Source organism: Eleginops maclovinus, chromosome 8, assembly GCF_036324505.1.
Source record: "Eleginops maclovinus isolate JMC-PN-2008 ecotype Puerto Natales chromosome 8, JC_Emac_rtc_rv5, whole genome shotgun sequence".
Lineage (NCBI taxonomy): Eukaryota > Metazoa > Chordata > Actinopteri > Perciformes > Eleginopidae > Eleginops > Eleginops maclovinus.
In genome coordinates this window covers 12706601-12718624 of record NC_086356.1, presented here as the reverse complement: position 1 = coordinate 12718624, position 12024 = coordinate 12706601, and the positions used below count along the sequence as shown (strand labels likewise).

Genomic DNA, 12024 nt, shown 5'->3' with positions numbered 1-12024 from the left:
TGGAAAATCAAACCAGCATTTGATGGCTCGCTGGAGGGACTTGATATGCTGCAGCACCACCCTCGCAATGCTAATTGGATGTTTTAGACTATTTTTAAAAGTCCACTGAATCTATGACCGGGCTTTTAAAGAGCACTTGATAAATAATTAAATTGACACAGATAAAGTAGAAGAATATTTAACTACTTCCCCCATTTAAAGGCTTAGCTGTACAAACCATCAATTTAATAATCTCTTAATTTAAACATACCCCCCAATCTCCAAGGCTTAGAGGCAGCATCTGCTACACACACTCTGCTGGAGAATCAATCCAACCTGAGACATGTTGACATCTGTTTTCTTAATGACTTTCATTCAACCTGTTAAGCCACTGACTGCAGAGTGAACCAGCATATTTGTGATCTAAAGTTATCAGTGACACAATTAACACTGCATGTTTTTGGAAAGGTCAAATACCCTGCAATAAATCCCCTATAGATCAGGACGCAGCTTAGCTTGGCATACATTTAGTCTGCATAAATCTCTGTAAGATGGGCATTTATAGATCTTATCTTTATACTTTATGAAATCAATAGCAGTGCTCTCAGGGCGGGGCGTTATGTAGCCATGCTCCCAATAGGAACATTAATACATGCCACCCTATTTCCTTAATAGTCTTTTTTCTGAAAAACAGAAACTACCTCAAGAATAAAAAGCAAAATCAGAAAATAAACTAATTTGTAGATGCAGTATAATTCAGGAGCCTGTTTTCAACATGAGAGAGTGGGGGTTTTGGAAGTTAAGACACTGCCAGGAGCTTTGCAGGCTGACCTGATACACACGGATGCCAACTCTCGCTTCATTGAAATGCCATGTCAAAAGCTCCAAAACATTGCCGTCCCTCACCAGCAACAAAATCTGAATCTTCCTCAGGCTTTATCAATTAAGTGACCTTTGTAGGTTGCATGTTGCACCCTATTGCCTGTGTGTCTTTCTCTGAGCGTCCTGCCCAGACTTGGCTCAGGGCCATCGCTGCCCGACTCTGTGAGGGAATATGAGTGGCATTAGCTCTGTGCTGTTGCCATGGTGTTGACTTATTTACTGTACATCAGCCCACTGACTTCAACCAGCACAGTGTATGTTTTGGCTGCAATATTAATGTCAGTGTTATCATCCAAAGGACACGTCCTCTGGATGATTAAAAAAATATATCAACCATGACTGCTTTTAAACAACAGACAGTCATTATCAAATGCAACAAGTTCTCTATGACATGCTGAACAATGGAAAATGTGCATTATAAAAATGTTAGAAAATCAAAGCCTCACTTATATTGATTTAAGAAAAACCTATCACCTATGATAAGATCAAAAACGAAATTACATTTACTAAAAATTGACAGAAAAACTCTGCTGAGCTGTATTTCTAACATTGGCTCCTGATCACCAACATACTGCATATGTCCTGGGTTTTTCTTGAGTGGCAGCATACCTCATTTTGCCTGCGCAACAAAAAGAAAAGTTCTGATTACCCCATGAGTTTTGAGTTATATTAATATATAGTCATCAGGATAGAGGAATATTAGGGCAATGCTCTTACTTTTAAATGTTCTTATAATGCCTAAAAGATACTAAGATATGTGACTTATGGCCGAAAACCAGCTTTGTTCCTTTTCCTTCAATCCTTCAATCATATAGATGATTTTTGCAAATCAGGATTCAGGCTTCTGCTCTTCTCTGTTCACCAGGGCTGTTAAATCTAAGCGAAATATCAATCTTCTCCACTGATTTAATAAAGCAACTTAAAAGGGGACTGAATAGCAAGACTGGAAAATTGTGTTATGGTTGAATTCAGCTGCTGGATTATTGGCTCTGAAGTACAGTTCATCAAATCTGCAGGAGCTGAAAGTAAATTGTTACATCAGAAGTTTGGAAGCATTTCAAAGAGTTTCAAGATACATATAATTTCAACACCCACCATATAATACTATACGCACAATTAAAGATTTGAATGCGCTGATTGTACAGGCTCCGTGGCAGTAGGTGGCAGTGTTAAACATTGGGCAACATACTCGTGTCCACACAAAACGGAAGTAGAGGCAGAAGAAGAAGCCCACACGTGTGTCTATCATGTCTGCCAGCCGTGTTGTTATGTGTTGAGATGCCATGAGCTGTTTTGACTAGTTTTTGACGCCGTTTTATTTCATTAACCGTACATCAAAGTTACCAACGACTGTTTAAGAAAGCATTAAAACTTCAAGATGGCGCAGAGGAAGAAGAAACTGACGAAGAAGAAGAGATACCCAGGCAGCAGAGATCAGGACGACTCCGACTTTGAGCTGGCTGCGGAAACTAAAGACGATGATTCTGTAAGGAACAGCATTCAAAATAACTTATTAAGTGGTTGTAGAATTATGATATATCTCTTTTGAACCTGATATAATTTTTAGTAGTAGTGACTTTTACATGGGGGTATAGCTCAGTGGTAGAGCATTTGACTGCAGATCAAGAGGTCCCCGGTTCAAATCCGGATGCCCCCTTAGTTTTTTCCCCCTTATGGATTTATATAATATATGCAGGTTTATTATGTGGTACTAACAATGAGCATGTTACTTTAGTACAGCTAAACCCCCTTCATCAATCTAGATTGGTTTGGCGATAGACGCTAAATGTTGCCAGCAAATATGTCTGCCTTCTCATCAATATAATTTAACAGCATTTTCTATTACAAGACATCATGACATGCCTACGGCAAATAATCCAAGGACCTTGTATTAAATGGTTTAATGTAGGATCTGGTTTTTCAACCATATTGCCGCACAGACGTTAGTGTCAATAGACCCCTTCTACTCACATCAAGGTGTTGTGATTACCTCTAGGTCATGATTTCTGGAAAGAGACATTTAAGTTGTGATTCGTTCAAAAACAGTTAAATGAAGTAGAAAACATCCTATGTCCTGCAGCATATTCAGGGACTGCTTGAGCGCTGTTTGAACTATTTGTTTAGAACAATTTCTTCTTTTATGTTCATACTTTACAATTATTTATTTCTTATTTACATTTTTTTTTCAATAATTGCAATAACTTATTATTGTATTATGCTGCTGCAACACAAACATTTCCCAGTCTGGGAGCAATAAAGTAATTGTTATCGTAATTCTTTGCTTATGTTGTTGTCTAAATATCAAGGGAAAACATCTACTTCTCCTGACATCGGAAGAAAAAATGGATGAATATACCAAAATGCATTGGTATACTTGGCGTATTTTGTGGTACCGCTCTTTGGTTGTGAACAGGCTATTGTGTTTTCTTGCTGTCCTCACAGCCAGGGAGGAAACTCCTACGGTTCCCCACCACATCAGAGTACCTGTCAGATGTGGAGCCCGACACCAGGCTGCTGGTCAGAGCTCAGAACAAGAAGAAGAAGAAGTCTGGAGGCTTTCAGTCCATGGGTAAGTCCCAGTGAAGAGTATACAGATAGGGATGCTTTTCCACTGGTAACCGGCAGATATGGATACACAATATTGGATTTTTGCAGATATTTAGCTATTAATTTGAGCGAGGGAAAATGTGGCTCCCTGTTTCAATATATGCAATAAATACATTGTGGTTTATTTCAGGTCTCAGTTACCCCGTATTTAAAGGTGTCATGAAGAAGGGTTACAAAGTCCCCACTCCAATCCAAAGAAAGGTAAGTTAACATTTTTTCTGGAACCCATGATCAAACATTTGGGACTTCTAACAGCAGAATATTTCATGCACAATTCCTCTCCTCACCACTTTCAGACTGTCCCAGTGATTTTGGATGGCAAGGATATTGTAGCCATGGCGAGGACCGGCAGCGGTAAGACTGCTGCCTTCTTGGTGCCCATGTTTGAGAAGTTGAAAGCCCCCTCAACCACAGGGGCCAGGGCCCTCATCCTGACCCCCACCAGAGAGTTGGCCCTGCAGACCATGAAATTCACAAAAGAGGTCAGTAATCAGATAATGATTGTTGATTTGCTGACTAATATTTAGTGGTGTCCATAATATTTTTTTTACAACCGTTTTTGTCTTGTAGTTGGGGAGATTTACTGGCCTCAAGACTGCATTGATCCTTGGAGGTGACAGGTGTGTGTCTTCTTAATATCCCTCTGCTGTTAGGTTTCGGTTGTACTCTGAGATATGAAGAGTTGTCTTTTAATTTTGCATTAATGTAAATGTCTCTCCTTCTTTCCAGAATGGATGATCAGTTTGCCGCTCTTCATGAGAACCCTGACATGTGAGTGTTTTTGCTCATAATGTCGTTTCTCCTCATCCATGTACTGTATGTTGTAATCCTGATCTCTGATCATCCCCCAAACCAGAATCATCGGTACACCCGGTCGTCTCATGCACGTCATCATGGAGATGAACCTGAAGCTGCAGAGTGTGGAATACGTGGTGTTTGATGAGGCTGACAGGTGAGAATTGGAATTTTTTATAGGTGTTTCATTGTCTCTTCACAGCTTGGATTCACACCTGCTGGCATGTATGTATGTGTGAACGTGTTGGTGTTCTTCTTCCACTCAGGTTGTTTGAAATGGGTTTTGCTGATCAGCTTCAGGAGATCATCCGGAGGCTTCCCGACATCAGACAAACTCTGCTGTTCTCCGCCACTCTGCCCAAACAGCTGGTGGAGTTCGCGAGAGCTGGTGAGATAATCAGTTCTGTTGTTCATGCATCCATCATGTTTAAATATTGTCTTAAAGGTAATCATCATCATCATCAAATTAGGCATAACACACAGTTTACTAAATCCTTTTTCTTTCAATATTTTACAGGGCTGACTGAACCAGTGTTGATTCGTTTGGATGTGGATTCTAAACTAAGTGACCAAATCAAGGTAAAAAAAGGGCAAAGTTGAATAAAAATGAACTAATTGTTAGAATTAACCTATGACAAAAAGGTTGAAAGGGAAAAACATACTTTTATTTATTTTCCTATCATAATTGAAGGATATGTTAAATTATAATGTAATTTATTTTGGCTTGTTACTGCATAATTGTGACCTAAGAAACCTCACTTTTAGACCTCTGTTATTAATTACTTTATCATATTAATAAGTAAACTTTAAAGGTGCAAATTACATCAAAAGCTTGTAGCTAAATCCTCTCTTCATCCTGTACCAAAACGAAATGTCTCCTGTCTTCCCTCAGCTGTCATTTTTCCATATCCGCGTTGATGACAAGCAGGCACTGCTGCTCCACCTGCTGAGGAACGTAGTGAAGCCTCAGGAGCAGACGGTGGTTTTCGTAGCCACCAGACACCACGTAGAGTACATCAAGGAGGTAAGATCCAAATGGCCGATATGTGTCTCTTTGTGTGTGTTTTTTTTTCTCGGTGAAACCTGACACACTCAAGTCCAGTTTGGTTAGTTTCTTTATATTTGTAAACGAAAAACATCATCTTTGATTTATTTTATTTTCTTCTGTCTTGACCTCTAGCTGCTGACTTTAGAAGGTGTGGAGTGCGCCTACATCTACAGCGCCCTCGATCAGACTGCCAGAAAGATCAACATAGGGAAATTCACGCACCGGAAAGCCATGGTGCTTATTGTGACGGATGTTGCAGCTCGTGGTATAGACATTCCCATGTTGGACAATGTCATCAACTACAACTTCCCCTCCAAGCCCAAGCTCTTCTTGCATAGAGTTGGTGAGTGGCTCAGACAACATGTTATGATATTGTTTAACCTCTTTCATTTTGACACGTTATTAGCAGGAAGAAATTATTAGGATTTCTTTTGCAATTGGTCATCGTCTCTGTTTTCCATCAGGTCGTGTGGGACGTGCTGGACGCACTGGTGTCGCCTACAGTATGATTGGTCCGGATGAAATGCCTTTTGTCTATGACCTTCACCTCTTTCTTGCAAGACCTGTTGTGTTCGCAACACCTGAACACCCACAAGGTAGGCTTTGGTGCTGAAAAAACTCTTGGATGAATTGTTTGTCACGTCTAAACCTCTCGTCCTCTCTTGCAGATTCAGAGGGTGTGTTTGGTCGGGTCCCTCAGAGTCTCCTGGATGACGAAAGTTCTCATTTGGCCACGGCTCATGAAAACTCCCTGGACCTGCAAAACATGCTTCATGTATCGGAGAACGCCTACAAACAGTACCTCAAGTCTCGACCAAGCCCTTCACCTGAGTCCTTCCGACGGGTCAAAAACACAGATCTGACCAGCATGGCTGTTCATCCGTTACTAGGTCAGTTTAGAGGGTTCAAAGGGTCAAGGTTCAAAGGTTTTGTTTGTCATATGCACAGCAGATACCGCGTATATGTTGGCAATGAAAATCTTATATCCCAGGCTCCTCCAACAACTCAACATACATAGTGCAAATAAGATAAACTAAATAGTGCAAAAAATAGACAATAAAATATATACAATAACAACAATAAGGAGGTAAAGATGTCAAATATATACATATGTAGAATAAATTGAAATTATTTAAATATACTGTACAGTAAATTAATTACTGAATGAACTATGAAGTCAACAGTGAGGATGATACTCTGACTGTAGTTGGTAACAGGTTTTTTTTTTATTGTTCTTTTTTCAGGGTCAGGTTTAGAGAAAATGGAACTGGAGCGCCTTCAAATAGTTGATGCCATCAAAGGCTACAAATCTAAAGCGGTGAGTAACCATGCATAATAATTCAGGTTTCTCATAGCGCTACAATGTTCTGCTAACCTGCTAACACAAACTGCCTTCTTGTGTTTTTTTGCAGACTATCTTCGAAATCAACTCCAACAGTAAGACACAGGCTGGGGAGGTGATGCGGACCAAGCGCTCCAGAGACAAACCGCTGGTGGAGAAATTCAGCAGACAGAAAGCCAGCCTGGCAGCAGAGAGCCAGCTGCATCAACCTGTCAAACCCACCACCACCACTACCACCACCACCACCACCGCTACCACTACCACCACCACAACCACAGCCGACGATGAGGACGATGCAATGCACAACACAGATGAAGATGAAGATGAAATAAAGGCAAGCAACTCATTCCTCTATACTAACTGTCTTGCATTTTCTAGAAGCCAAAACTCCTGTTGGTGTCCACTTGGGTTTCCTTTTATCATGGGTGCTCCACATCCAGTGTGTTTGGTCATCTATAATTAACACAGGTGGAAGAAGTGGCATATAGTGCTGTCCCACATTAAACTCGCCTAAGGACAAGCAAGCAATTAGATGTTACAAGACAAAAGTGCTGCGGAAGATCATTATTAATATTCTGCTTATTACGCAATCCTTTTGTCCAGGTCAGAACATTTAAAACATCTCAAGGCGTTATGAAGTATATGTTTTGGGGAATCTAATGTTGTTGTGAGTGTTTGTGCCGGAGCCGCTTCATCCAAAACAGCACTCCGGTTAGAGAGACGACACTGGACGGGAAATACAGTCTTTTCACTTTACTTGGTGCTGAATGTGGTCAAATGGAATGGTTTCTGCAATGACAGAGCAACATGCATAATAAGTGGAAATACAATTAAAGAACCATACTCTGGTTATTAATCACAGAAATGAGCAAGTAATTATTGCTCCAACACAGACATACTGCAAATGGATGCATAGCTACGAAACGCTAAGCTAACTTCTCACACACACGCTGTTACATAGATCTTACTTTTTTCACATTCTTTATAGTGACAATATAACCGCATATAACGAAGCGTCAATAAAGTCCTGACCCACATCTAAAAACAGATCGAGGACCCCATAGCTGCACTACTTAGCTTTCCCCAACATTGTGCCTGACTAAAAAGGATGTTAGACTAACAAGGGGAATTTACAACAATATGTCTTGATTAGTTTACCAGTCCCAAAGTAATAAGTTTATTATGTAATCTGATAAAGAAAAGCAGCAAACAGAAATATCAATGATTAATTTCTTCTTCAGTGACTCATCAATTATTTGAATAAAAACTATTTTTTTTCATTACAACCTTTTCATAAGACATCTCTTTTTATTACAGTACATGCTAAAAAAAAAACACGTAAATATGTAATGCTTTATCTTTCCACCAGGGGGTGTTCTCGGCAGTATTGGGTGGAAGAAAGAGAAACCTGTATGACTTTGGGGATGAAAAGAAAAAGAACAAGAGGAGCAGACAGTCGGGCAAAGACGAGGAGTTTTACATCCCCTACAGACCCAAAGACTTCAACTCTGAGAGAGGGTGAGGCCTGAACCATTGAGGCTTCTTTTAAAATGGGAAAAAATGACATTGGGCATGGTTAAATAATATATCATTATAACCTTAACTCGTGTTCTGGGTGGTATTAGGTTGAGTCTTGCTGGAGAAGGCACTGCCTTTGATAAGCAGGCCTCTTCAGCTGTCCTGGACCTGATGGGAGACGATGGAAACAAGTTGAACCAGCAAAAGAGCGTAATGAAATGGTAAACATTTAAATATTCTCTATAACTGTCTTTCTACTGCAATTTCTGACAGCTCATGCTTCTGATTCTGCGATTTCTTACCATAAATAAGTGTTTTTCCATTCATCGTAGGGATCGTAAGAGGAAGCGCTTTGTGAGAGAGGTAGGAAAGGAGGACCATAAGAAGAAGATCCGAACGGATGGCGGCCAGGTCATCGAGAACAAGAAGAACAGGAAGAACTTGTATCCTCTTTTTGCCTAGTCCGGTATTACTGTTCTCTCTCGCTATGACAATATTTAACTGTGATGTTGAGATGTTGTGTCCCTTAACGCTATGTGAAGTTACGAGGAGTGGAAGAAAAAGTACAAGTTTGATGACGGTGGAGCTGGATCAGATGGAGAAGAAGGAGGAAGAGGAGGACGAGGGAGGCGACCAGGTGGAGGTAGGAGAACACCTCTAGTCTTGAATTAGATTTGTACTTAGTTTGCCCTCTAATGTGCAATTTTAAATAACAAGTTGATGTCTGCTTGAATTTCCAACCACAAAGATAACTCGCCTTCTACATGACAAGTGTGTACAAGTTTTTGTATTTTTTATTAATCCTTTCTGTATATTCCACCTACCAGGTCCAGGTCGAGGTCGTGGTGGTGGCCGGGGACGAGGTCGAGGAGGAAATAATCCTAACTACCAGAGCCCCGGAGGACTGCAGCAGACACCCGGGGGCAACAGAGTGCGCTCAGAGCTGAAGACCAGCGGTCAGATCCTGAAGCAGCGCAAGAAGGAACAAAAGCACCAGTTCCTGCAGGGCGGCGGCCTACAGAATCTCCGTAACAAAAACAAAAAGTGGGCCGGAGAAGTGAAGAAGTCAGGTTTTGGACGGGGTGGTCCGAAGAAGGGTAAGATGAAGAAGAGACTCTGAGGAGGACACTTGAGGGGATGCTATCAAAGAGAGATGGAGGGCACTACGGTGGACCGGATGATGAGTACTATTATCTTCAAAAACCAATTCATATAGTTTCACAGTGTCTTTCATGATTATGCATTGAATAAGGAGATGAGTTGAGGAACATCTGGCCTCAAAGTACCAGAAGAATCCAATATACTGGATTTTCCTCCTTTCATTCCTGTCGGCAGATTAGTGTTTTTCAGAAGTGAGATATTTCTATACACATTAACTGATGGAAAAATACAGATGTGAATAAGATTCAGTGGCTTCTTCATTTGCAGTCAGTTGCATGTTGATGACTCAAAAAAAGGTGTGTTTATAAAATGACTTCCAAATATATTGCTTTTCTTTCTTGAAGCTGTGTTCTTTAAAGCTGCACCACACAACACTGGTTCTAGTCCATAACTTTGAAAAGCAGAAGTTTTGTATCTGGAAGAAAGTCTTTAAGATGTGAGAAACTTGGGCTAGATATGGCATGACAGTATAGTTCTATTAAACGGGGTCATAGTATCAGGGGAACTATGGTCTGTCCTTTTGTACATTTAAATAAAGCACAGTCAGGGTGCCTACTGGCTTTGAAAAAATGTTTAGTGTCATTTTATTCCCTTGTTCCAATGTGTGTATATATGGCTTGTTCCTGCTGATGTAAAGTCTGGATTAGTCCAACTATGTGCTCCAGTGAATGATGGGAATGAAAAACAAGGTACTGAGTTGTTAGGATGTATTCAGTGAATTTTGGATTATAACAGCTTGTTGAGGGAGAATGGAAGGTCCTCAACGTTTACAAGTCACTGTAAAAATAATGCTGTTTCTTTTTTCTTTTCTTTTTTACAAATTAGTGATCAACAAGGGGTTAAATCCACCAGTTCTATGACATGTAGGCCTCAGATAGATGTTCTTTATTGAATCAAGATGTTATACATAGTACCAGCATCCTAATAAGGTACAATGCTGCACTCTTTTGGTGGAAACGAGCACTGCATGTGTGCCATAGTGTCCCAGAGGTTTCCAAAACGTCATTTCACATTTTATTCACTGACTATGAGTGACTGTTTGCACATAAGACTGGAGAAAAAATCATTCAAATATCTTTGGGTTTTGAACAAACCAAGACATTTAAAGACATCACATTGACTTCTTCTGACATTTTATATACCAAATATATATATATATATATATATATATATATACCAAAGATTTTTTGGTTTCTAAACCACAGTTAAATATTTACATCGACATTAAGTTTTAAGTTTTATTGAGAAAATATACTTACCTGTAATAAAATGTATGAGATTGACAGCACATGTAGGTTTAAGCCTTACAATTGATGGTGGTATTAAGTTTATTGATTTAAATGTATTTTACTTTACATATTTGACATTTATTATCTAGGTTATAATTACATCGTTACGGTAATATTTCATTGAATAATGTTATTCATAGCTTTAAGTTGAGATTTTCACCATACCCAACATATTTAACAAGCTGTGCTTTTTATATAATTTGCATTCACACATACGTTGCTGTTTAACTGTTTATTCATTGTGATTACTTTCACCAACAATATGCTGAACTTAGGTTTTTCTGTCATCAATAATGGGCCCATCATCTCACATCTGAAAAGCATCATATCCAACGTTTTTTCCTTCTTCTGGCCACATGTCAAATGATCATGTAATTTATTTCCTGCAGAAGATACAACAGTCGATCATCTGGCCGAGGATTATTCTCTCATTTCGTCAGCTGCTGGGAAGGTGCAAAACATGACCACATGCACAGCCTTCAGCTAACGAGAGCGAGGGAGACAAGTGGCTCAGTGCATCTGGATGTGGTTACACTGCAAGCTGTTTTTGGGATGATATGCGTACATGCCATCGTAGGTTATTAATGTTTGCAGTTACTCAAGGGCTGAGATTTGTGACTTCCAGTCGTGAATGCTGCTAAAGATGTAAGAAATAGGTGGTAGATGGGTAATGTATTTGGTCCAAAACACTGCAGCATCACCATGGAGATTGTCCAAAGATGAACACCAGACCACTGTCATATTTCATAGCAGGGGGATCTTCCAATAAACATCCATTCATAAAACGAACCAACTACTACGTTGAGGGAGTTAGGCTAGCAAGTCTCAGGTTGCTTTTCGGATTGTGACAAGCCACAGCTGTCGCAATATCGTACAAATTAAAACAAATGGAAAGTTATTTATAACTTAATACCAGGTACGTTTCATTTATTTGCACTGCTTGTGACTTACAGTTTATAGAGAAACTACAGACACATATTATAAAACCAACACAATAGAAAATATTGTTAATTGTTTTTAACAACACATAAACATGTAAAATAACAACTCATACTCAATGCAATGTTAGTGTATTCCAGAAAATAACTTGATTTATTAACCCATATACAGATTGAACATTTTTTAAAAGAGATTATCAGTATCATTCATCGTATTCATTGACATTCTGTACGTAATCAGGACATTTGATATGGAAAAGATGAAAATGATCCCTTAAAAAACTATATATCGCTAAAACCTGCTGTATTGTTGGACTGAATAACTGACTGTGACTTTTTAATGTCCAAATTAGGCTTTTACATTTTTTTTAATGTATATTTCAGCAATGAGGATACTGTCTGAAAGTGAGACTGAACTTTTCAATGCAGCTTAATTGTTGGAGTGGCATGATAAAACACACTTGA

At 39.4% G+C, this 12024-nt stretch overlaps 1 protein-coding gene and 1 non-coding gene across 3 annotated transcripts; both read left to right on the top strand.

The window, feature by feature from the left end:
- The first annotated feature begins 2073 nt into the window (after nucleotides 1-2073).
- ddx54 (DEAD (Asp-Glu-Ala-Asp) box polypeptide 54) lies at nucleotides 2074-9904 on the top strand. 2 transcript variants are annotated; one of them, XM_063890262.1, is made up of 20 exons: nucleotides 2074-2347; nucleotides 3304-3430; nucleotides 3599-3669; nucleotides 3765-3950; nucleotides 4039-4088; nucleotides 4198-4239; nucleotides 4325-4420; nucleotides 4530-4651; nucleotides 4781-4842; nucleotides 5156-5287; nucleotides 5444-5654; nucleotides 5776-5907; nucleotides 5980-6201; nucleotides 6556-6629; nucleotides 6724-6987; nucleotides 8023-8171; nucleotides 8279-8392; nucleotides 8504-8614; nucleotides 8714-8814; nucleotides 9005-9904. In XM_063890262.1, the coding sequence occupies exons 1-20, from the start codon at nucleotides 2240-2242 to the stop codon at nucleotides 9289-9291; spliced, it is 2661 nt and encodes an 886-aa protein (XP_063746332.1). In that variant the 5' UTR covers nucleotides 2074-2239; the 3' UTR covers nucleotides 9292-9904. The 2 variants fall into 2 exon arrangements, with proteins under 2 accessions (XP_063746332.1, XP_063746331.1); XM_063890261.1 differs by having other exon boundaries at nucleotides 8999-9904.
- Nucleotides 2447-2518, top strand: trnac-gca (transfer RNA cysteine (anticodon GCA)). The gene has a single exon. It is a non-coding gene; the product is annotated as a tRNA-Cys (tRNA).
- Nucleotides 9905-12024: the final 2120 nt, after the last annotated feature.